The 26,993-nt window shown below is 45.3% G+C and overlaps 1 protein-coding gene across 1 annotated transcript in view; it reads left to right on the plus strand.

Annotated features, from left to right (window-relative positions):
* The window catches only part of BCL2L15 (BCL2 like 15), a 129,511-nt gene that overhangs the window by 95,624 nt on the left and 6,894 nt on the right, over positions 1-26,993 (plus strand). Inside the window, exon 2 of the mRNA XM_086920361.1 lies at positions 32-147. Coding sequence (XP_086776487.1) covers positions 32-147 — 116 coding nt within the window. The remainder of the gene's footprint in view (positions 1-31; positions 148-26,993) is intronic.

A 26,993-nucleotide genomic window follows, 5' to 3' on the forward strand; every position in this document is an offset into this window, starting at 1 on the left:
GGAAAGTTTAAAATGCTTACCTTCATTGCAGAGGGAGAGGATGACTTTGACCCTTACGTTGTGTCCAGCCGTCTGCGCGCCGTGGGTGACCAGCTGGATGAAGACATCAGGGCCCAGGCAAAACAGTTTGTGAAAGAACCTGTCAATGTAGGTATAATGTTTCAAAGTGGAATTAATTTTGTTTGTGGCTTCCATATTTTGACTATATAATGCATGGTCAACAAGAGGCTTTGTCATTTTTAAATGTGTAACAGTTAGTTCAACTAATGAAAATGTGAACTTTTATTATTTTAACTTGCTCTCGCACCTTCCATGTGGTGAAATTTGTTTATCGAACTAAGTGCACACTCAATTTGTTTAAAAAATATTACCTGCCAGTTTCATTTACAAGAACTTTTGTTTAGCCTGTTAGATGCTTGTAAGTACCTGATATATAGACCCCCACCATACATTTTAATGTGAAGGATGAGGAGGCTTTATGGAGCCCATGGGCACGGTCCTTTGCTCGACCATCTTATTCTTAACTGCAGGAAGCGACTGATACTGAGTTTTTTTAGTGGAAACACTCTGTAGAGAAAGACCTACTAAATAAATGGGGTGACATCACTTTTTGATTATTTATTGTATTGTCGTGACATTATTTAGCGCATGCTATCTCTGTGCGGGTACCCGAGGGAATGGTCTTTGTTTTGAGAATGCATGGGAAGTGTTCTCATGTTACAAACATAACAAGATGATGGGCAGAGTGCTGAAATCTTTCAAACACTTACCCCCAGTCAAGCGATCTGGGTTAAATCTACCGTTCTTTTGCTCATCATGACACCCCAGTTTAGACCCAGCAATCATTCTTGACCCTGTTCCTCATGAGAACAGTCCAGCCTGAACTGCCAGGCCAGGTCCCTCCGTGGACCGTAAACAAGCATCCTGGTTCTCCTGTTGTTCATGATTACCACTGTGGTGCGGTTATCGAATAGTGGGATACAGTGTGCGGTGTGGTGGTGTCATGGATTTAGGAATGTGAGAAAGATGCATTTTAAAATGTTGTTGAACTGCTGGCAGCTCTGGGTTTTACTGCAGTTCCCTTTATTAGGTTTGAATTTTTTTTCAATGTTTAATGTTCTCAATCTAGTGTACGGTGTCTTTGCTGATTGTGGACCACTCAGACATTGTATTGATTTGGGGAAGGTAAGTAATGTAGAGAAGGTTTAAAGCAAGACAGAGATATACCTGGAGGATTGTGTTGCTGGCCTCCTTTGTACGATTGCAAATATGGGTGTAATTTCCCAAGATGCACTGTACTAAGTTCATCCTTTGCATCGTTGACTTTATAAGATGTCAGTGTTCATAAAATACCACCATTTGGGACCTGCAGGTTGGACTTTGTTGGAGTCCTCCCATGGCCCGCAGTGTAGAAGATATCTGCAGTCATAGCCCATCTGTTTGATTAGCACTGAATTATTAGATGTGTCTGCGTTATCTAATTGCCAACAGAGATCAACAGGACCATTCATGTATTATATGTCTTTCCCCCTAATGACTGGAAACAGGAAGTGGATTGGTAAATGATACATGTTGTCAAGACGATTATATCAGAGTGGGACAGGGAGGACTGTTTGAATTTCTGAAGTTAATATCACTCTTCGTGTGGTTGGAAGTAAGCGGTAGGACAGAGATTATTAACCATGGTTTTTATATTTGAGCATTGGTTTGAGTTCCAGTTTCACCAGCCAAGAAGTGTATTTCAGGTGTCGAGTAAGCACATGCTTCTAATGTTGGTTGGAGTAGCATAACTTGTGGGTAGCATTGCTTAGGTAATCTATCCTATTCATTTGTTGGCATCATTGCTACTATCATGGTAGTAGTCCCACTGTCTGCCTTTCAGGTAATGTAGTTATATCAGGAACAAACAGGTTTTCGCTTCTCTTCTGAACTTTATATGCTTCTGAATATATAATGGCAAGTAGTTCGAGAGCTTGAGCACTTGGTCAAAAAAGCAACTACTGCCATTGATGGCTTATTGTAAGACAGTGTAATCACCTATGATGCTAGCCTAGAACATAAAGTCCTGTTGTTTTTTTAAACATATTTTATTGGCTTTTATATTAGACACCCGAGAGTGTAGACAGTCACAGAAAATTACTGAATTAATCAAGGTATTACAAGATTCAGATGTCCAGGACAGATACAAGCGATGGTGGCCAATAAAAGGTTCTATGTACAATAAACATGCAATCTTCATCCTTTTGGGTGTCAAGACTGGACTGTCCATCGAAGTAATGGTGACATAGGAGAAAAATAAAGGGAGGATAACTGTGGCATCTGATACATGTCCAATAATGCTACAGGAAAGACATGAGAAAAAACAAATTAAAAGGGAACATGGTTGCAAAGTCAGGCAAACATCTGCTCCCAACTGCTGTTGCTGGTATAAAGTCTATTCTCAAATGTGGCCAGTGGGAATGGGGGTGTTGGAGGGAAACGGCCCAACAGCTGCTGCCGAGCCATTGACAAAGGACCTCACCAGTGGGGTCTAAACTTCTACAACAATTCAAGAGGTGCAGGAGGGTCTGACCTCAACTCAACCTAATCATTAGAGGGCTGTGGCAGTGCCGGTGGAAGTGCCTCCAACTTAACACATTATATTCCAGTGGATTCCTGTGGGGGGCCTCCTCATCTCCTTCGGTCAGTCCTGATTGGTCCTCAGCGCCCTCACCCAGTTCTCCTTCTGGATGCTCCCAAGCCCTTAGAATTTCTGTCCACAGCCCTGCTATTGGGCATCATCATACCCCTCTAGCATCCTCCCAAAGTAGGCTTTCTCCTCTGCTTTTTCCCATTGACTCACATAAAGTCCTGTTTTATCTGCATTGCTTAAAATTAATTTGAAAGTATAGTGGAAGGCTCGGTGGACGATGCAGAGTATCTTGAATATTAAACATCTAGCTACCAGCATTAGTGAAGTGCTTGCAGATTTAACACCATGTGTTCTCTGAAGGGGGAAAGGCTTTGTGGACCCATCAGAACTTGAACATGTGGCCAAGAGGTCAAACTAAGATCTCTAGAAAGAATGCCATATACTATTGCGCCACCAGACCTGGCTTTGTGACTCTCGTCCTAGGTGGTGGAACAGTATCTGTTGGGAATGACCACCTTTTGTGTGGCACCACAACAGATATTTGCCTTGACTGTTTTAGTTGGCTGTAGAACTCTGTGTATTTACCCCTTCTAATCAGTGATAAGCAACCTGTGCTCCCTCTTTCAACATGGTGAAATTGGCACCCCCCTGATTGGCATCCTTAACTTACCTATAAGTCCCAATCATATGATACCACAGTGTACCCAGGGCCTGTAAATGAAATACCACAAGTGGGTTGAAGCACTCATTTTGCTATCCATTATAGCGGCAATATAAAGAGGACTTCAGGCCTGCCACCAGTAGCTTGGCTGCGCAGGTTTTAATTGTAAATTCAACCAGTGAAAATATCCAATTTTGAAAGGCTTAAACCCTTCTTTTCAACATGAATACATCACCCCATAGTTGAGCTTACATGCCTATAAGGGAAGGCGCATGGCAAAAGTAGGACATGTGACAGTTTAAAGTTAAACATCCTTGTAGTGTAAAAGTCATTACAGTAATTTTCACTGTAGCAAGAATAGCTGTTCCATAGGAAAGCATTGGGATACAATATTAAATATTAAATTTAATATTTGCTACCTTCAAATAGGAAGCACCTGCAGAGTTCATATTAGCACTTCAACAAATGTTTATTACAAGCCCAATTCATTGTAACATTAGACTTGTAATAAATGTTTTAGAAAAGGTACTAAAGACGAAAGTTTCTAAAAGCCCATATGTTACCAACTGACACCCAAAAAGTTTAATAGCTTCCCTGGTGAGAGGTAAACTTGCTCCCTGGGCTAGGCTTTGGGTGTGGGCATTTGTTCTGTTTCTCTGACAGGCTGACCCTCTGAATCTATGCATAGCAGTTTGCACAGGCAGATGCAGTTTACACCTGAGCCTTCTCCCTTCTTTTATCCACCTAACCAGTTAGGCATCAGGCCCAGTGAGAGAGGAAAAGCCCCTGGAACTAGTTTTGAGCGACCACGGAGGAGGTGTGCTCATTTCTCAGGTCACATGTCTTCGGTTGGTACAGGAGCTCTGCACAAGGGAAGAAAGGTTCTGTCATGTTGGTTTTGATAAGAGAGTGGCACTGTAGAATTGCTTACAGTACAACACACAGGAAGTACTGGAAAAGTGGGTTTGGTCACCCCTGGGAACATTTGTCCCATTAGCTAGGGAGTGGCCAGGGGTTTCTGCCAATCACAGTATGGTAATGCAAATTAACATGGTAAGTACAGTGCACTCTTCAGATAACTTCTAGACCTGTGGAAGAACAGAAGAGGACTGGACCTGCTGTCTGAGACCTGAGAGGAGACTTGAAGTCTGGACCTACTCTCCCTCTTGCACCCAGGACAAATAAATATACTCAAGGATCATAAAGCTGATCTCCTTTTTCGGCTATAGAGACACAACAAGCTTCAAGTAACCCATTTCTTGCATTTCCGCTCGGCCAGTTCCAAATTGACATGCCTTGGACCCTGCTGTTGGGCTCTGATGGAGCAAGTATTAAGCTCTAAGTGCTGTCCCTATGGTCCGGGGCCATTGGCAGGTGTTAAAGTGAACTACTCCTAACAAATCCTAAAACCTAGTCTTAGAAACATTTTGCCAACTGTTGGACTTGGCCCTTTTTGCAGGGTCATCCCAGAACTTTTTGACTTCCTCTGAATTTTTTATGACCTGTTGTTGGTGGTCTTAGGACTCTGGGCACTTTATCATTGCTGTTCAGTGCTAAAGTGCATATGCTCTCTGCGGTAAACTTTGTAAGATTGGTCTACACCGGTTTGACAAATTAAAATTACCTATCAGTCCCTTGTACAGTAGTATCTCATATACCCAGGGCCAGTAAATTAAATACTACTGGTGGGTTTGCAGCGCTGCTTGTGCCACCCACCAAAGTAACCTTTCAAACCTGTCTCAGGCCCCCGCCACTGCAGGGCTTGCGCACGCAGTTTACTGCCGCTGTGACATGGCACATAAAATAGTTGCCACGTCTGTGACTCCCCTTTTACTACATATCAGTCACCAATAAGGTAGGCCCTAGCTATCCCTATGGGCAGGGTGCAGTGTAGGTAAAAGGTAGGGCATGTGCCTTAACTGTGTGGCATATCCTCCATACAATCAGTAGCGGTGGAAGCAGGACACCGTCAAAAGCAGGTTCGCCGAGATTCCAAATTTCAAGGTTGGGAGAAGATAGAAGTGAAGACATCCTCCAAACCAACGGTGTATCTAACAGCGCTCAAAGAAAATGAGATAGCGTTGTACTTCAGGCTACTAAGGGACACCACAGCCCCCAATCGGAACAAAGACACCACCTGAGAAGGTGCAGGGAAGGACAGCCTGAATGCTAACATTGGGCGTAAAACCAATTGGCACGGCAAGATAACCTACTGTAGACGGTGCACATTGAAAAACGTACCTGCATCACAGACACCATTGAATATGTGTCATTCAGACTTTTAATAAATTTTATGACCCCACAGACTATGATGTGAGTGGCTTTAATCGCAACGTTAAAAGGAGATACAGTCGTCCCGAAAATTAATAGAAGGACTTCAATCCCTATACTTAAAAAAAAAGTAAATAATCTTTGGTTTTAAACTTCGTCCGTCCTGAGGAAGGTGCCATAATTGTAACCAACGCACCGAAATGCGTAGACAGTGGGACTTTTTAATGTATATGAAATGTATGTATTTTGTATTTAATTTGCAAGTATAAAAGTAAATGATTTCAAACTGTGTGTGACTCTGAGATAGACACCGTAAATCGGAATTGTTAGATAGTATATACAAGATTGTACCAGAGCACCCAATCAAAGTACTAATTGAATGCAATTTTAATAATGGTTTTATTAAGTATAAATGTTTTCCTATGACAATACATTTTTGAGAGTTACAAAAAGGATATTCTAGTGTGGAGTACTAATATTTATCTAATATTTATCCAGTGCCACAGTTACAAACTAAAAGGTATTGATCTAAGTGTGTAGGCCTCATGGTCACCAACTTAAAGAGTAATACACAGAAAGGATTTCTTTTTGATAAGCATATCCTGGTAGTGACACACAGCCTATTTGGTTTCTCACTGCTGTGAGGCTGCCTTCTCATAGGGATGCATTGGGGATTCCCTGATATGTGCTTCAGTAGTAATTCCTGATATGAGAGGGGTAGCATGATCAAGTTTGGTATGTTTGGAATAATGGTGATAAATGCTGTATGTTGGTGTTCTCAGATTTATTATTACCATTTTAGAAGCACCAGTTTTGGAAGTAGGCATTTCTGTGTGCTATGTGTCTTTGTGCCTGCCTGTTCTGTATTGACTGGTTGGTCTTGGTGTGACAGGAGCTGGGGAGGTTTGGTGGATCCAGAGAGTCTGGATGAGTCAGCGCTAGGCTGAATAGGCCTGGTCTGCATTTGGAGTGGTGGGAGGATTAGCACCTGCACCTGGATAGGGCTGTGCCTGCCTTCCACAAGGATGGCTCCACCCCCCTGTGGTGTATATGGCGTCATGGCTTGCACTTACAATGGGGAGTGTTGTGCACTGTCAGGAAATTGTTAAGTGTCCCCCAGAACTGGTTTGGACTGGGTTCAAGGCCCTGGGCCTGGAAGAACAAAGATAGTGGCACTATAAATATTGGCGCTGTGACCCCATGTCTTTGAACTTGTGGAACTGGAACTGAACTAAAAGAGAACACTGCGTGGACCGCAGTGTGCCAGGAGGAACCACCTTTGGAAGACTAAGCTGCTGCCTGCTGGGTGGCTGAAGGAACTACCCTCTACTAAAATTGGCCCTGCTTGCTGGCCTGCCTGTGCCTGTTCTCTACCAATTGGATTGGGGCGATATAGTGCATGGTGAAGCGCTGTGCCACTTGCTTTCTTCCTCTCCAAAACGTGGAGAGCGCTTTGATCCCAGTGGTCTGAGCCCAAGGGAGGGGGCTCACTCTGCCCGCATACCGGACAGAAACGCTTGTTTCTTTGTCGCTGTGCAGCATGTGGAAAGCTGCGAGCTGCTCAAGGTGACTGCCCGAACGGGGAGAAGAGCTGCAGGAGAACCTCTGCTTCCCTCTTCCCCCACTACCGTACCTTGCTGGAGGAGTTATCGGCAGCTGGGGCTCTGCAGTGTGGCCCGGGCTGCATTCCGGCGCACCAGCAGCAAGGAATCCAGGCCAGAAGTTCCTCAGCGTCTCTCAGGCAATGCTGACGTCGGTGGGTGGGGCGTGACCCACTCGTGGTGGAAGTCCGGAGTGAGCGAGCCCCTGAAAGCCAGGCAGTGAAGGGGCACGTGTCCACACCTGGTTGTGGGCGGGGCTGCATGGGACCACGTCCCAGGAAGTGAGCGGCCAGAGAGGAGAGACGTCGCTGTTTGCTTTGTTGTGGCCGGCAAGGCGCAACCGGAATCTTCCAGTGGTCTGCCAGGTATCCAACCCTTGCAGACAGGAGGTGAGCAGTTGGGCCGCTCCCAACATGAAATTACAGGCAGGAGACCCAGATTGGGTCTTCCCGCCGATGCAAGTAGCGCAAGGCCTTACCCTCCATGCTGTTCACCAACGGCACACTCCCAGGGCTTTGGGGAGTGCAGGACATCTTGCGCACGGGTGCTGTACTGGCGAGGGGCCGAGACGGTACCACCCTACTGGTCCAGTGCAGCAGCTGCCTCATGTGGTAGTGGGCAGCTGCCTAGACCAAACAGGTCAACACGGACTAAACCAAGGGGACATTGTTGTATTTTCGGACACCCGGGTAAGCCTCGACGGAGGCCCCCGAGTTCAGGAGGAGGAAGTAACCCCTTAATGATACTGCACTCCGAAGTAGAAGCACAAGAGTGTGGTGCCCTCCCAACAATGAGGAGGTGGCAATAGTGGATATGCCTTCTTTGCAAAGGGTGAATACTACATTGTTTTTGCCTATTGTGAGTCAGGCCTAGTGATGATGATAATGCCTACTGCCTGATACATATATGGAAGTGGGTTTACATGGTCTAAGTTTGCACCCTATGTACAGTGATGGCGATTTTATGGATGTGCGCACTCTGATAAGTATTTACTATGGTGCCCTGCTGATTGTGTTGATGTATAATGGTTCTATGTTGCTCTAATAACATGTGCACCCCATGTGCACCCCATCTTCACTCAGTCCAACCTTTTTCAACGTCTACATGAGCCCCCTCGCAGCCATCGCACGCCAACACAACCTCAACATCATCTCCTACGCTGACGACACACAGCTGATCCTCTCCGTCACCAACGACCCCAACACCGCCAGAGCCAACCTACACGAAGGGATGAAAGACGTCGCCGACTGGATGATGAACAGTCGCCTTAAACTGAACTCAGACAAGACGGAAGTCCTCATCCTGGGATCATCACCCTCCGCCTGGGACGACTCCTGGTGGCCTGGGCACCGCTCCCAAACCAACGGACCTCGCACGCAACCTGGGCTTCATCCTGGACTCCTCCCTGTCGATGACCAGACAAGGCAACGCCGTCTCATCTTTGTGCTTCAACACCCTGCACATGCTCCGCAAGATCTTCAGATGGATCCCCACTGAAACCAGGAAGACCGTCACCCAGGCACTCGTCACCAGCCGACTGGACTACGGGAACACCCTCTACGCCGGAACCACAGCCAAACTTCACAAAAGACTCCAACGCATCCAGAAGGCCTCCGCACGCCTCATCCTGGACATCCCCCGACACAGACACCTGAGAGACCTGCACTGGCTCCCCGTCAGCAAGAGAATCACGTTCAGACTCCTCACCCACGCACACAAGGCTCTCCACGACCTGGGCCCCAAGTACCTCAACGACCGCATGACCTTCTACATGCCCACCCGCCAGCTACGATCGACCGGCCACGCCCTCACCACCGTACCACGCATCCGCAGAGCCACCGCCGGAGGAAGATCCTTCTCCTACCTGGCAGCCAAGACTTGGAACTCCCTCCTCACCCACCTTCGGCTAACCCAAGACCATCTCTCCTTCAGGAAGCAGCTCAAGACCTGGCTGTTCGAGCAGTAGCATACCCCTCTCCCCCAGCGCCTTGAGACCCTCCGGGGTGAGTAGCGCGCTTTACAAATGCCGTGATTGATTGATTGATTGATTGATTGATGAGCATTGCGTCAAGTGCACCACATGTGTTATGCCAGTGGCCCGATTGGCCTAATGATTTAGGAAGTCCCTGTAAAGGTATGACAAGGACCTGGTGACACAGTGTACATATGTGATGGTGTTCTAATGTGTTTTATGGATAATACAAGGGCTATTTTTTATATAACCTTGTGGAGAGTTTCTTTGGTGATGCGTCTAGTGTGTCACTGCTGTGTGAGTGTGTTGCGCAAACGCTTTACACATTGCCTCTGGGATAAGAAATACTGCTCTGCCAAGCTACCAAGGGGGGTGAGCAGGGGTTATCTTCAGTGTGTAACTCCCTTGTCCTGGCTAGAGTGGTGGAGTGCCTGGGTTTGGTGCATGCCCTAGCCAACCAGAAATCCCATTTCTAACACCAACTTTTTCCTATGAGAACTGACGGAAGAACAGGACCAACTTGCCAAGCCTGTCCAATAATTGTGTATCACCGCTAGGCAAAAGATTCAGGTTGTTCCTGCTATTTTCTTCTCCACAGTGGAAATCCAATTCAGCAGGACATCGGAGAGAGGGTATCCGACCTTGGAGGGCCTTATTCAGTTACAGTCTGCAGCCTTTCCCTTCTAGAATAGTCCGAGCTACAACAATGTGGCTAAGTCCAAAGGTAGAAATCTTGGCTGGGCAAACAGCACCAAAAAGTATCCAGCTGTTTAGGGACCTTCTCTGGGCCCTAAATTCAAATTTCTTCTGATTGGAGCTTTCCCATCAAAGTCAACAGCTTCTTAGAGACTTTGTCCAGCCTTTATCTGACAACAAGTAGCCCTCTTTGGTCACAGTCTGCTGCATTGCCCCACTGAGGATTCTTGACTTCTATTTTAGAGACTCTGGACTGATTATAACTTCGATAGCCCATAGAACTGCTGTAGTCATGGTGATGATATGTGGACTGCCAACATAGTCACAGTGACGGTCTGTGGACTGCCCTCTGCATTACGACTTTGAGGGCTGGAGAGCTCTTACCGCCAAGTATCCGCAACCCGGCGGCAGTGACGTAGCGGTCCGAAGAAGTAAGATGCTGTTGGTGCTGCTGCAGCACCACTGAGCATATTTCTGGTGTCCTCATCGCCCTCCTTTTCATGCCGGTAAGCCCACATAAAAATAGTGGCAGTGAGGAAACTAATGGGGCGCTAGCAGGCCGCCCTGTCGCCGCTGTGCATGTGGGTGCATTCAGGGAGGCACATGGTGTGCCCCCCTGTATTTCTGCACCTCCTGTTCCTGCTCGGGAAGACACACACCACATGGTGCATTTCTTCCTCTGCAGAAACATGCTGTGGCGCTCCTATGGCGGAGACTTTCTAAGGCTCTCCTTTGAGCCCTAGAAAGACCCTGCGGTGGGACTGCCAAGGCACACACTGCCCTCCAGGATTCAGCTCGTAATCCAGCGAGTGGTCTTACTACGAGTTTGGCGATCTTCCTGTTGGGCGCTGGCGTGGCGGCCCACCACAAACCGCCAAGCTCGTAATCAGGCCCTTAAATCTGAAGATAAAACTCTCTGCCATGGAAACCCATGCTCCATCATGGTTGACCTCAAACCTTACCCTTGACCGGTCAAACACGAGCAGATGACCATGGTTGACACAATGCTTTTAGGTGCCATTTTGAACATTAAACGTTTAAAATTCTTAACTCTAGTTCTGCTAATTGAATTTTTTTTGTTTTGGTGTCACTTTATTTCTTGAACTTTATCTAAATCAATTTGAATTTAAATCAATTTGAGCCAACATTAACCTAAAGGAAAACAAAATTGACAGCATAGACATGGAAGTAACCATGTTGGCATCCCACATTAATCATTCGACCTCCTGGGATTCTGAGATATGGTCACTAAAGCAGAAGGTCACAGATATGGAAGACAGGAGCAGCAGAGACAAGGTGCAGTTTCGCTAGTTTCTCTAGTAATCAGAAAAGGGCGATGTCAAGGACTTTTTGACAGAACTGCTGTCACAACCTTTAGGCCTTGCCTTTAACCCAGCTTTAGAAATACAATGGGCACACAGGATCCGATTGAATAGACCTGAAAATGGGAGTAGAGAGAGACTGAACATAGCTTGCTTCTTCAGGCACAAGCAAGCACGCAAGATAAGCTCAGCAGCTCAAAAACATGGGGCATATGATTTTGAAGGACATAAAATCCAAATTATTTCCAGGTTCTCTAGGGAGACCAATATCTTTCTATCCTTAAGACCAGCATTGCAGAAATAGGACATTTAGGGCCAGATGTAGGTAGCCAAATACCGGTCGGTAACGGCCGAAAATACCGAATTTCGGCCGTTACCGACCAGTATTTGGCTTTTGAGATGTAGGAGGCCAAAAAAGACAGATTCGGTAAATACGAATCGGTAACTTACCGATTCGGAATTTACCGAATCGGAATTTACCGAATCGGTATTTATCGAATTGGCATTTTCCGAATTGGTAAATAAGAAATGGCAAACCATGAGTATTGAGATGTAGGAAACATCTTAAATACCGAATTTCATGAAATTCGGTATTTAAGAGTCGGTAATTACCATGGATTGAAAGCAGGTGGTAACCAGGTGCAGGCTATAAAAAAGGCCCCAAAATGCAACAGTGTGACCAGAATGGCAGCATTCTACATGATAGCAAGGCGGCTGCGGCTACAGGCAGCAGGAGAGAGGGTCTGGCTAAGGGAGGAGCAAGTCTACAGACAGCGGATAATGCTCTTTCAACTCACTGAGGCAGAGATCTTGCAAAGGTCCAGGCTTTTGGAGCACCCAACCCCAAGGGGGCACCCATCCCACCCCATGTGCAGGTGTTCTGTAGCCTACACCTGCTTGCATCTAGGAGTTACCAGGCGGTGATTGCTGCGGTAGGTGGGGTGTCCAAGAGCTGCCTGTCCCGTTTCTTCCGGAAGTTCCTAGAGGCCATGATGCAGAGAATGCATCACTACATCTGCTTCCCTAACACACACGCGGAACGGCTAAAGACCAAGACTGACTTCTATCAACTGGCACACTTCCCACAGGTCATCGGCTGCATTGATGGCACCCACATCCCAATCTGCCCACCTGCTGCCACAAAGTACATTTACAGAAACAGAAAGTCCACCCACTCAATAAATGTGCAGGTGATCTGCGACACTGGCAACATAATTATGGACATTGTGGCCAAATTTCCAGGGAGCACCCACGACTTCTACATATTCCACAACAGTGGGATCTACACATGCCTGTCTGCTGGAGAATTTGGGGAAGGATACCTGCTAGGTAAATCACTGTAACACACCCTGATAATAACTGCAGCTGAATGTTTGAAATGGTATGTAACTAATGCCACTCTCTTTCCCACCTAGGCGATAGCGCTTATGCTCTGCAGTCCTTTGTTCTTTTGTTCTTACTCGCCAACCCGGATTCAGAGACGTTACAATGTGGCACACAGAGCAACACGCAACATTGTGGAGCGCACATTTGGACTCTTAAAAAGCAGGTTCCGCTGCCTCCACAAGAGCGTAGGTGCACGTCAGTACACACCCTCATCTGCTGTAAAATCCTTGCAACCTGTGCCATGCTACACAACCTTGCCACCAAGAAAGGCACAGAAGTTGATATGACTTATCATGAGTACATTGATGATGGAACTGAACAGGCAGAGCCCTATGCAGCAGGAGTAACGCCAGCAACAGATGGGAGACTGAGATGGGCAGAGATCACACGCAGCTATTTTTAGGTAAGTTAGGAGACACAGCCAGGCGTTGAATGTGAATGACATAGTTTAATGGGCACTACGGCAAATGACAAATGGCACACCATGGTAGTCCAATTTGTGACAACCTAACTAGGCGGTCCAAGGGTTACTTCACCCTAACATGTTCTCTGGAGTGTGGGCAGCATTAATGTCTGCGCCCACCCACAACAGTGAGGGATGCCCGAGGCTGGGTTTCAGCACTGGCTGTTGAGCCAGGGCCTGCAGATTGGTGCCTGCTGCTCCTCTGTATGTCCTGTATGGGTGTGCTACTGCTGCTCCTGCTGGTGGTGCCTTCAGTGTCCCCCACACCTAGCTCACCAGCGTTGGCTGACTGGTTTGTCAGCAGTAGTTCCATAGCAGATGTCACCCTCCCCATTCCCCTGGAGACATCTGTGCAACAGTGAACAAGCCCCTCTTGCATCGATACAGAGCACCTACATAGCAGGGAAGAGGCAGTTGCCAAACGGTTCACTTCCTTGGTGTGATGCTGCATACACTGTCTCTCCCGGCGCCTTTGTGTGCAGTCCTCGTCAAGTTTATCGCAGAGGGTCATCATGGATTGGGACATGTCCCGCATCCCCTCTGCCATTTCCCTCATGCTCTCCGCCATGGAGCTGATGCCCTGGTTCATATTGCCCATTTGGTTGTTTAATTGGCGCATCTGTCTCTGCACTGATAGTATGCCTTTTGCCTGCAGGCATTGCACTTTTACCATTGTAGCCTCTAGCCCGCAGAAGACCCCGTCACCACGCCCATTTGTGCTGCTCTATCGGACCCTACGGCATCTTGCACGTGTGTGCACACCTTCTGACCAGGACTGCAGCCCAGCATTGTTTGTCTCCAGTGGAGCAGTTTGGGTGTCACCCTCCATTTCTTCCTCAGAGGACGTCACCATGAGTTGGAGAGGGGGTACATGATGCCTCATGGGCCTTACCACTTCCGATGACTCTGAAGCTGGTGGGTGAGGGAGACTGTGCTGATGGGTCCTGCTGTGGTGAATCATACAGCAGAGGCGATGATGGCTGTACTGTTGTGCCTTCCTCTGGTGTGGTAGCTGCCTGTGCTGTGGTTGCGGGTGGTGTTTTATTGCTTTGCCCTGCACTCCTGCTTGCATCCTCACTCCTTTCCTTCTGGGGTGCCCTTTTCTCCCTCTCCTGTGCAGTCATACTCGATGACTCTCCTGTGGACAGATATAGACATTGGCTTAGTGGTGCTTGAACCCTGTATTTCAATATTAAATTACAATCCTGTGACACAATATCAATGTCCTCAACTGCTTCTGAATGTGTTGTGTTGCATGCCTTGCTGTTTTGTGTGGTGACTGTACTGATGTATGTTTGAATGACTACCTCTCCCATGATGCATTGCTGGTGTATCCCAAAACCTGTACTGGAGTGTGAAACACACAACCGCATTGGGGAAGGGTTAAAGGGAAGGGGGGAGGATTGCTGGACATGCTCCTTACCTTGTTTTGTTGCAGCTCGGGCTGAGCTGTCAGCATCCCCGATCCCAAAAACACTCTTGGGCACCAGGGTGGACTCCACCAACTGCTCTAGGTCTGTAAAGGCAGGTGCCCTGCTCTTTCCTCCCCCTGTGACACTGGCCTCCGTCTTCTGTGCTGCCAGCTTCTTCTTTGTTATGATCCTGAGATCATACCAGCGTTTTTTGAGGTCATCTACTTCTCATGTGGTCACCCCTATGGCGTTTACCTTCGCCTGGATTCCCAGCCAGGTGTTCCTGTTCACAGCCTCTGCTACCTGCAGAGACTGTTTTCCAAATAGCTGGGTGTGGTGTTTCACCACCTCTTCTACCAACACCTGTGCTGAACTTTAATTTTCTTTTGCGGTCTGCTACTTCCCTCTGTGAGTCCTGGGAATCCATCCTGCACTTCTGCTCTGCTCAGTACAGCCAGTAACACACTGTCTCACAGCTCTCCAGATTGTTCAGTTAGTCTGCACCTGCATGGGTGTGGCCACTTCCTGGTTGTGGGGTGGGGTGGATGCACAGGATTGGTTGGTTCCTCTGTTGCTTGGTTGTGGGGTGGGTCGATGCAGATGATTGGTTGAATCCTCAATTGCTTGTATTTTGTTTCTCCGATTCGGTATTTACTGAATCGGTATTTACCGAATCTGTAAATACCGAATCAGTAATTCCCCTTCATCCATTCATTCATTCATTCCAATGGGTCTGGAGGCCTATTGGAATGAATGGGAATTACCGATTTGGTATTTACCGATTTGGTATTTACGGATTCGGTAAATACCGGGTCGGAGATTCCGAATTTTACCGGTTCGTTAAATTTTAGCGAATTATTTACTACATCACATTTACCGATTCTAAAATACTGAATCAGTAAAATTCGGTATTTTAGAATCGATAAAATGGGTTACCTACATCTGGCCCTAAGTCTTTAAGAGCCGGCAAGGATGTAGATTATGAAGAATGGGAAATCCAAAGGCTTTACCAATACAGAGGAGTTAAAAGCCTGTCTCAGAGCTCTCCAGATTGTTCAGTTAGTCTGCACCTGCATGGGTGTGGCCACTTCTTGGTTGTGAGGTGGGGTGGATGGACAGGATTGGTTGGTTCCTCTGTTGCTTGGTTGTGGGGTGGGGTTGATGCACATGATTGGTTGAATCCTCAATTGCTTGTATTTTGTATCTCTGATTCGGTATTTACTGAATCGGTATTTACCGAATCGGTAAATACCGAATCGGTAATTCCCCTTCATCCATTCGTTAATTCATTCCAATGGGCCTGGAGACCCATTGGAATGAATGGGAATTACCGATTCGGTATTTACCGATTCGGTAATTACCGATTCGGTAAATACCGAATCGGAGATTCTGAATTTTACCGATTCGTTAAATTTTAAGGAATTATTTGCTACATCACATTTACCGATTCTAAAATACCGAATCGGTAAAATTTGGTATTTTAGAATCGGTAAAATGGGATTACGTACATCTGGCCCTAAGTCTTTAAGAGCCGGCAGGGATGTAGATTATGAAGAATGGGAAATCCAAAGACTTTACCAATACAGAGGAGTTAAAAGCCTTTCTGGAGGGACTGAATGAGGCTGCCATAGACATCGCAGAACAGTCACGAGTGTTGGCTGGAAGAACCAAAAGAGAAGATTAGTCTCATCATAGACTAGGAAGACAACAGAACAAGTCATTATGGAAACACAGCAAAAGAAAAAACGTACTCAAAATATTACAAGATCAGCAAGGTTCATGATAAATCTCAAAAACCCGGTGAAGCGACAGAGGGTGATATTGATATGTGCATTCTAACCTGACCTAGTAGCCATGCAGATGTTTATATGGCATATAGACTGATATGTTGACTGTTTCTCTTTGCTGCCTTTGGCTCCACCTTGGTAGAGATGGTCCTTCCTTGGTGAAAACCTCAGATGTAAATGCCGGAAATGCTAGTAGCCTGTTGTCCCAATGGACGAATATTGTCACATTGTCTTAAAGTAAATATGTTGGGTTGTTGTAGCTCCTGCTGGTCCTTTAAGACTTCATATCTCTCCCCCTCACCCATATCCCTACATACATGTTCAATGTCTAGCTGCCTAGAGGTTATATTAATCAACAGCAGGTTTTGGGGACTCTCACCTCAGTTATACAAATGGTTTGCACAGGCCTCTCCCAGCAGCCTCTTACCAACATCTGACTGCACTGAGTGTGCTCATTATGCTACAGGTTAATTTTCATCCCTTACCTTTCCCCCTAAACATTCGCTTTACTCCGTGTTTCTGTCCACCTCCTATCACCATCACTTCATTACACATTGCACTTGACTTTCAGAGGCTATAATATACCCCACAATACAGTAATTCACAGTACTCAATTCACCACTGGTCACAAACATTCTCCTGAATCTTCCTATCCCATAGAGCATTTTCTACACAGATCCACATCCTTACTTCAGAGACCTTTAGCTCAGATAATCAACCTACTGCAACAACACCTCTAAAGGTAGTGTCTTGGAATTTGAATGGTTTAATTAATTATATAAAAGAAAAAAAACAGTGGCTTATTTCTCTTCGAGACAGAGAGATGCATTAATATAAAAACACATCTTACACAGAAAGAAGTGAAGAAACTAAAGTGAGATTAAGTTGGGAGTTGTTAATCTTCCCAAGGAGGGTCAGGAGATGTCTCTACTTCCAGGAAATCTGGAGTCATGATACTAGTGTGGGAAACACTTCCATGCACTGTTCTAGAACAGGGGTGGATGAGGCAGACCATTATGTATTTGCAAATTATGAGTTAGAGATAGAATGGTCTGCATGTGCTTTGTGTATGCACCAGTGGGGGCAAAGGTAGCCTTTTTCCTCAAGCTTAACAGAATCATAGATGAATTAGGCTTTGCTGATAAATTGATAGGAGGAGACTAGAGTCTAGCTGCAGATGTGAATATGCATAAAACTTGGCCGATTGACTCAGCCAACAGTGGGGACAGACATCTAACTGATCAGGGACTGTTGGACATATGGCGTCTGCTGTACTCTGCTGATAAAAGAATACACTTACTTTTCCTGTGCATATGGCACTCAGTCCAGACTAGACTATTTCCTCATTTCTCACCAACTGATGGCACTGGTGATGATGTACAGTAAAATATTAGAAGGTTCCCTGTCAGATCACTCACAAATGACACTTCTTGTGGATTTCTGGTTTTCCAAGCCAATATGTAAACCAAGGCAACTTAACATCTCACGCTATTAACTGCCCTGACAAAAATACACCTGAAAACACATTAAAACATGCTTAGGTGACAACAAATGCAAAAATAACAATTGATGGACAGAATGCAGAACAGTGTCATACATACACCCCAGTAAAGAGATCTGGGCCTACATCCATTGTTTGTCTTGCTGCCCATACCATTCCAGTTTGAACCCAGCCATGTGCACATCAGTCTTGACCCTGCACCCAATGGGAGCAGTCCAGCCTCCTAGACCTGGTTTCGGGGTTTCACCCCTCATCCGCAAGGATAGCTTGACTCCAGTGGCATGGAGAGCACAGGACCCATGTCTGGGCATACCCGTCCCACTCGGGGTGACAAATGTAAAAAGAACAATTGATGGACAGCATGCAGACCAGTGATATGCATTCACCTCAGTACAGAGATCTGGGCCTAAATCCATCGATTTTTTGCTCCCCTTGCAATTCCAGTTTGAAGCCAGCCATATGCAAATCTGTCTTTACCCTGTGCCCAATGGGAACAGTCCTGGATAAACTGCCAGGACAGGTCCTCCCTGGACTGGAAACCAGCATCCTATGACCGGTTTCGGGGTTTCAACCGTCATCAGCAAGGATAACTTGACTCCAGTGGCATTGAGAGCACGGGACCCACGTCTGGGCATTCCTATCCCACTCGGGGTGACAAATGCAAAAAGAACAATTGATGGTCAGAATGCAGAACAGACCTGACCTGGCATCATTGGCGTGAGTCTCCCTTCCATTTTGATGGATTGCCTCCTCTGTTTTGATATGTTTTTGCTGTTTTTATCCTTTGGGCACTGTGCCACTGCTAATCAGTGCCACAGTGCAAGTGCTCCCTATGTTAAATTGATGTACTAATTGGTTATTCCATGATTGGGTTATTTGATTTATCTGTCAGCCCCTAGTACAGTGCACCATGTTTGCCCAGGGCTTGTAAATCAAATGCTGCTGGTGGGATTGCAGCACTAGTTGTGCCACCCACAGAAGCAGCTTGTAAATTGTGTCTCAGGCCTGCCATTGCAAGGCCTATGTGCAGTCTAGCACTGTCATGTCGACCTGGCCAAGTGCACCCACTTGCTAGTCCCTAAACCCTCCCTTTGCTTCATATTAGACACCCCTATGGTAGGCCCAATGGCAGGGTGCATTGTAAGTATAAGGTAGGACACGTTCTGATGCGTGTAGCATGTTCTCATGGTGAATTACAGACATTTTCATTTTTCACTATTGAAGGCTTCCTGTTCTCATAGGCCAGAATGGGCAGTTAGATTATTACATTCTTATAATCCTAACTGACTCAGGGAACTTGGTAGAAATACGAATGTAGTATGCCTGAACTCAGAATTATAAAATACATCTTTTAGTAAAGTTGGTTTTAATATTCTATGTTTGAAAATACCACTTTTAGAAAGTAGGCATTTTCTTGCCTAACTGTCCATGCCTGCCTCTTCTAGATTGTGTATTCCTTGTCTGGGTTTGTGAGTGACATGGCTTGGGATTCCAGGAGACAGGCTGGGGCAGCCTGGTTGTGATATCTCTATCTTCCCTCCCCTGTGCTGGCTCCACCTCGGGTGGGGTGGCTGATGTCTCTGCCCTGCACAGTGAAAGGAAGAAAAGAGTCATGTAAACAAAGTGCTCAGGAACTGGTTTGGACTAGGCAGAGGCCTCTCTGCCTTCAGAGAACAAAGGATTTTGGTGTATAAATATTAGGACCCTGATCCCAAGAAATTAGATCACTTCTGGAACAAGAAACCTTAAGCCAAGGAGAAGAACAAAGGAAGCTGCAGGAGTTTTCCTGCCCCTATGCCAGTTTGCTGTTTGCTGGGCCTGCCTGCAGTGGTTGCTTCATTGCCAAGGAAAGGAGAAGGAACTTTTTAAGGACTTTCATCTACAGAATATTTTCCAAGGGCTTAAACTGGGCTTGCCTCCTGCTGAAGTCTCAGGGACAAAAGACTTCATCTCCAGCTCCCCACTGAATCCTTGCTGGGAATTCTAACTCCAAACATTTGCGTGTTGCTGGGAGCTGGAAGCGTGACGCACCGAGAGGAAGCGTGTCGCCGCCGCAGCTGAAATTGTCGCATCGCCGGAGAAGCAATCCTTTGCCGCATTTCCCTGGAAGCGTGTGTTCATCGAAGCTGCCTGCTGTCGCATCACCGGAGAATCGTATTGCAGGGCATGTCGTCGCTCCAAAGTACAGAGTCGTCGCAAGGCTGCCGGGGCGACATTGCATCGTCATCGCAACGCCGCATCAAGTGCGCCATCTTCTTGCATCGCAACCGGATCATCGCATCGCATCAAGGTGCCATCTTGCGCACAGCAACGGGCCGCAGGCCGAGAATCTACGCATCACCTCCGCACCGGTAAGGATCACAATGCATCTCCTACTCTGCTCAAGCATTGAGGCACGACACATCATCTCCCCTGGATCATGGAACCGACGTATCTCCCCTTTTGCGAGTCTTATTTTTGTCGTTTGTGGTCTTGTGTTAAGTCTATATAAAGAATACTTATTTTTATAAAACCTGAGTCATGTCCATCTGTAGTGTTTTCACTGTATTACTGTGTATATTCAAAAATACTTAGCACACTGCCTCTCAGGTAAGCTTGTCTGCTCGTGTCAAGCTACCAAGGGGGTGAGCAAGGGTTATTAAGGAGTGTAATCCCCTATTCCTGACTTAGAAGTAAGGGTCCCTATTTGGACAAAGGTGAATACCATTGCCAACTAGAGACCCCCAGATCTAACAGTCATACATACTGGGGTGGTGTGGTGAGAAAAATAATGAAGGATTAAACCAGATCCTTTTGACTGGGGGTGAATGTTTGCATTGTCCAGCATTCCGTCCATCAATTGTTTCTTTTGCATATGTCACCCCAAGTGAAAAGGGTATACCCAGAAGTGGGTCCCGTGCTCCCTATACCACTGGATTCAAGCTAGCCTGGCTGATGAAGGGTGATGCCCTGAAACCGGTCCCAGGATGCTTGTTTCCGGTCCAGGGAGGACCTGGCTTGGCAGTTCAGGCTGGACTGTTCCTACAAGGAACAGGGTCAAGACTGATTTGCATATGTCTGGGACCGAACTGGGGTGGTGTGGTGAGCAAAAGAATGACGGATTAAACCCATATCCTTGTGACTGGAGGTGAATGTTTGCATTGTCCAGCATTCCGTCCATCAATTGTTTCTTTTGCATATGTCGCCCTAAGTGGGAAGGGTATGCTCAGAAGTGGGTCGCATGCTCACTACACCGCTGGATTCAAGCTAGCCTGGCTGATGAAGTATGAGGCCATGAAACCGGTTCCAGGATATTGTTTCCGGTCCAGAGAGGACCTGGTTTGGCAGTTCGAACTGGAATGTTCCCACAAGAAACAGGGTCAAGACTGATTTGCATATGCCTGGCTCCAAACTGGGGTTGTGTGGTGGACAAAAGAATGATGGATTACTCCCAGATCCTTGTGACTGGGGGTGAATGTTCGCGTTGTTCAGCATTCCGTCCATCAATTGTTTCTTTTGCATAGGTGACAACAAAGGCAGTTGCCAAAACCACCATCAGAGGACAAACAATATGTTACACAGCTGTAAATAACAAATGGAACAATAAACGATAAGCAGCCCTAAAATTTGACTTTAAAGCATTGACTTGCTTATATACTACTCACCCCAGTGACTTGAACAGTTACCAACTTGAGAAAGCCAAGAGGGACCTTAACACCTTCGACACTCATGACGAGCTCAGCTCGTCATGCAGTGTACTTCTGGTACACTGATGACGAGCTGAGCTCGTCATGAAACTATCATTTTGGATGATCCCTAGCACAGCAGGGGAAAATGCCTAGCATCGATGGAGTTAAAGCCCTTTACATCTCCAAACCAGTGTATATGTTTAACAGACTTAAAGCCCATCATTACGAGTAGGGGAGAAAGTGGGAAGACTGCTTGCTGTACAGTTCCAACAAAGGGTGTCAATGATGGCCATCCCAGCCACACAGACTCTAGAGGGACATATAGTCAGGGTACCACGGGAGATAAAATTCACATTTGACACTTCCTACAAAGACTTGTATACCCCTGAGTTTGAAGAGGATGCTGACAAAATAGACAGATTCTTTGATGGCATACAATTGCCATGACCAAATGAGGAGAGCAGATCACTGCTGGAGGGACAGATACCAAAAGAGGAGATAGCACAAGGCATAGACAACCTACCCTATAATAAAGCTCTTTGGGAAGATAGATTCCCTACCGAATTCTATAAATGAACCAAAGCTGAAGTAATTAATTCTCCACATGCAGCCGATAAGGAGGAACAGTCGGGTAGTCTGCAAGTGCTTTCCAATAAGGCTTTGATAACAGTTCTTCCGAAGGAGGGTAAGGATTTTTTGCTGAGTAGCAGTTGCCACCCCATTTCTCTTCTTAATGGAGAAATGAACCAATCGACGGCATAATAACTTACCACCTTAAATAGGTCATCCTGGCTTTTATTCATCATATTCTGTTAGGCTTTGTGCCCAATTGATCGTCCAGGTACCACCTAGTACTTTATCTGACCTACTGTGAATAACCATAGTCTCTTGACACCTTGAAGGTGTTTGATCAGATCTGTTCAAATTCCCAAAGTTCATTGGTTATGTGATTCCCGTATTGCTCAAGTCAACTGTGGAGATTTCCTGTTGGATGCCTTTCTAGTGTGCAGAGGGATAAGCCAGGGGAGTTCATTGTCACCCTTGCTATTCCTCTTGGCTCTTGAGCCATTGGCAGCAGCCATACACTAACATGAAAAAGTGGTGGGGATTCCAATATTCCTCCAACATACTGTATGTGGATGACATCCTACTAGCGCTTACTGATCTTGTTTCTTGAACATGACATAACTTGTAAAAACAAGAGACAAGAGGCATTTGACAAAACAGGAACAGTTTGTTTAAATCAAACAGTGCGGCAGGGATATCATCCACAGGCACAGGGTCTGAGGACTGCCTCAATTTACAATCAGTTTAACACAGATTTTTATACAGTTTTTGAATGCAATAAAATAGTCCCTCAGATCCGTTTTTGGTAAGGAATGTAAACCTCTGTCTTTGGAGTCATAAATGAATGTATTGGATGAGGAATCCAGGTGAGCCTCGACCTTGAGTGGACACAATGCGGCCAGTGGGTAACATTGCCAGATGCCCTGCATGGGGAGTGTGTGATCAGTGTGTTTACGGTGTGTGCTGTATCTTAATTGGCTATGTGTTCCTAAATACATGTGGCATCTGACTTTTTTTTTTTATGAGTGCACCTCTCCTGCCATGTGTGTTTTATTGGGGCCAATCTCCCTGGACCAATGTGTTGATGCTATGCCTATCTGTGGGACTGATCTAGAGTTTCATGTTTGCACGTTTGTCTGCTGGCTCCATGCCACCCCACATGTGACTAGTTAATTAGTGACATGGGGCCTGGTTCTCAAGGACTGCCTGACTATGTACATCTGAGTCGATGTTGACATGGAGTTCACAACTGCCAAGTTCGTCAATCAAGATGCAATTTCATTTTTATACATGAATGTATCGTTATTCATATTGACATTAACTTTTTCAATATTAACAATATCAAGAACACGCTCCCTGTCCTCGTGGACATTATTGCCTACTTTGGAGCAATTTCAGAATACAAAGTTAACTGGGGAAAAAGTTAAGTGTTACCTATGTCAAGGATCACAACCAAAGAAGCTCCCTCAGGGTATCAATTCAAGTGGATCCCTGCATGGATGAAATACATTGGCATGCTAGAACTAGATTATTTGGTTCTGAATAACAATGAACCGCTCACAGCTCGCAGGATATGGCAAATAGTCCTAGCTGCATCTCTCTCTACTGGGCAGAATTCGTATGGTTAAATTGGTGGTCCTCCCCAGATTCACATATGCTCTTGGGGATACTCCCTCTACCACCACCAATGTCATTGTTGAGAAAGATTTATCAAAAGTTAAATCTTTCATTTGAAATAATATGAAACCAAGACTCGCGATCTCCAAATTAATAGCACACAGTAAGAGTGATGGTCTACGGCTCCCATCTGTAGATCAATATCACACAGCCTTGCACCTAGCGCAACTTCCTGTATGAAACCACATTTAGAGTACCCTCCATTATTGGTAGTCATTGAATGACAACTTACTGTAAATATACCCGGTCTGCAAGCAAAATATAAACATTTAGCTCCAGCTACTTTGACACAAAATACTATCATTCAAGCAATGGTGAAGGCTTGCACTTTTAACAGGTCCTTAAACCTACCCATGGCACTTGACAATGCTTCACAATACCACTGACATCACCGGCTTAACAGACCATGAATGCCGCCTCCTGTCCACAGCACTGATGGTGGCCAAGCAAGTTATCCTTAGACACTGCCATTCCATGCAGCTACCCCCACATACCAAATGGTTGATTAAAATGCACAAGATCGCCTCTAATGAGAGGATAATATAGAGGGTTCCTTTCCATGAGGACATAACTTTGTAAGGCTAAATCTCTGAGAATCAATCTAGAAGCTAGTAAGACTTTGCACAGCAGAGGAAGTGATGTCCATGGGTGACAAAACATAGTCCTGTCATCTTCTTAAAATGGATGGGATAGTGCATATTGATTTGCAATGAATTATACGAGTTTGTTCAGGGTCCTTCCTATTCATAAATGTAACTTTTGACCATTTTCTCACATTTTGATATAGAGAATTTTTTTGTGACGTGTTTTATTGTTCTTCTGAAATAAGATATACTACATAATCTTCCCCTCTCTCCCCTCCACCTCCTCCCTCCCCATCCTATCTACAATATTTTATGATATATTTTAAGGTATAGCTTATTGTGCCTCAAATGCAGAGAAACTGTACACAACATTTCTTTCTTGAGAACATGATAGTAATGTGTGAATAAATTAGTATAAATAAAAGAAATTGGTTAGTTGTTTTTTGACTTTTCTTATTCTTTTTGTACTGCATAAATATCTTACAATGTGCAGCTAAATTAAGCCTGCCTGCTCTGTACCACAGAATCAGGGGGTTGAGCTCAGGTTAACTCAGTGACGTTAGTGAATCTCCCTGTCAGGAATTGTGGTTATTATTCGAGATAGGTACTCATCCCCCTCAACTAATACCTCAATTTCTTGCAGTATCGGCATAGTTGTAAGATGTAAGATTAAGCGTTCTGATTATGTCCAGGAGGGGAATCGGGTAAATGTTAAATAGGAGAGGGGACATTATGTCTCCTATAGGAACACCACAATGTTAGATTCGGGGGCAGACATGAAAGGTGGAAGGAATGACAGGCTTTTTCTACCTTTGAAGTAGGATTTACGGTATTTTGTAGCGTGTTTCAGAGGGTGGAACCTGTGTAGCGGTGTCTGATGATGGAAGCTGGCAATTGTTGCAGAAGCAGGAGGGCAGTCATTCGATTTTTGTCCACAATGCATTTCAGGTCGTCCCATATGGATACAAGTGGTGACTCAGTGTCCCTACTTGGTTTGAATCCAGACTGTTGACCTGCCATGCTATATGACACAACAATGGATCACTAGGTATAGACCTAGAGTTTTCTGGTTTGTATGGGTGAAGATTTTTATTCTTGAGCAGTGACTTGATGTCTGCAGTTTTTTATATCCTTTGGGAAAATCTTAGTTGTAGATAATGGTTTAATAGTTTTCTGGCTGTGTCCAGCTCAGGTTGGTGGAAGACTATCAATTTCAATTCAAAAATCTTTATTCGAATTTTTGCAAATTCATAAAAGCAATACAGATAATCCCAGATCAAATAACATATTTACAGTAATTAAAAACAGTAATATTAAAACAATTATGAATATAGTTCTCAGATTTACTAAGGGTTCTCCATTGTTTTACGAACATGGGTAATAACTCTTAGAAAAGTGCAGGTGCGGAATATCAACTCTTTATTATTCAGAATCAACAACATCAAATTTGATTCCTCCAAAGAAAGTGGTCTGTGCTTTTTAAAATACGGTACTAAAAACCATTTAAAATATTTTTGATAAAATTTACAAAAGAAAAAGAAATGTAAATCAGTTTGCGGGCTCGTGTCATCACATGGGCACAGATTATTTCCAGATTTTAAAAAGGTGTAACCTAGTGGAAAACATAATAAGAATCTGACAGTCCCTGCCCTGAGGCGGAAAAGCAAAGATCTTCCCCACTTTGTCATTGGGAGCGTAAGGTACAGAGGGATTGGTTGTATATACAGATCTTTGTTCACATAAGCCTGGATTGTGAGTTTGATAAATTCCCTTGCCAATCTTTCTTCTCTATAAAGTGCATACAGTGCAGATTTTAGATCATTTTTATCTTTAGGGTTAATTTTACTAGGGTCTAGAAAAAGGTGTCCTTTGCCTACGCTACTCAATTTTTTGAACACTCCAGAGAGCCAAGGGATTGACATCCCTTTATCGCAATCTAGGCAGTCTCCTATGATGTCCTGGGTTAGGCCAGCCATGTTATTCTTCCAAATAGCGAGCCTGAACATTGCCGGTCTGGAGGCAATAAAATCTGATATGTAATGCAAATTCAGTTCGCAGTGGCAAATGTATTCCGAGGAGGAAATGGGTGCTCCGAGAATTTTTCTGCAGAAGCGGTTTTCCTCTGTCTTGATGCTCTGTGTTTTTCCCAGACCCCAGATCTCTGCCCTTTAAGTAGCTACTGGTACACATTGTGATTTAAAAAAAATTTAAATGGCTTTTGTGGCATCTACTTTCCTAGTCCGTGGGAGGCTAAGAATAGAGTTAATGGATTTTGAGAACTTGCTTGTGGCGTCGGCTAAATGTCCACTCCACGAGCCGCTCGCAGCAAAAACCATTCCTAAATAGGGAAAGGTGTTGGTAAAATAAAGTTTGTCAACACCCACTGAGATAGCACTTAATTGTCTCTTACCCGGGCCACAGGACATAATAAAAGATTTTTTTAAATTTACTTTAAGATCAAGTTTTTCTATATATTGCACAAAGTCTTTTACCAGGCTGCGCAGGGCATTCGAGGTTAGACCCATGAGCACCGCATCATCTGCATAGAGCAAAGTCGGTAGCAGTCTCCCCCTTATTTTCGGGACATCTGGGGTTATCGATTTTAGGGATTTATTTAGTCCATTTATATAAATAATAAATAACAGAGGTGCTAAAACGCACCCCTGCCTGACTCCTCTTTCTACTTTTATGGGTTCTGACACTTCCCCCCCCCATCCCGATCCTTACTTGTGCCCTTGTGTCAGTGTGCAAATACGCAAGGAAATAAACAAGTGATTCATCCAGACCGTATTC

This window comes from Lissotriton vulgaris, chromosome 5, assembly GCF_964263255.1.
Source record: "Lissotriton vulgaris chromosome 5, aLisVul1.2, whole genome shotgun sequence".
NCBI classification, from domain to species: Eukaryota; Metazoa; Chordata; class Amphibia; order Caudata; family Salamandridae; genus Lissotriton; species Lissotriton vulgaris.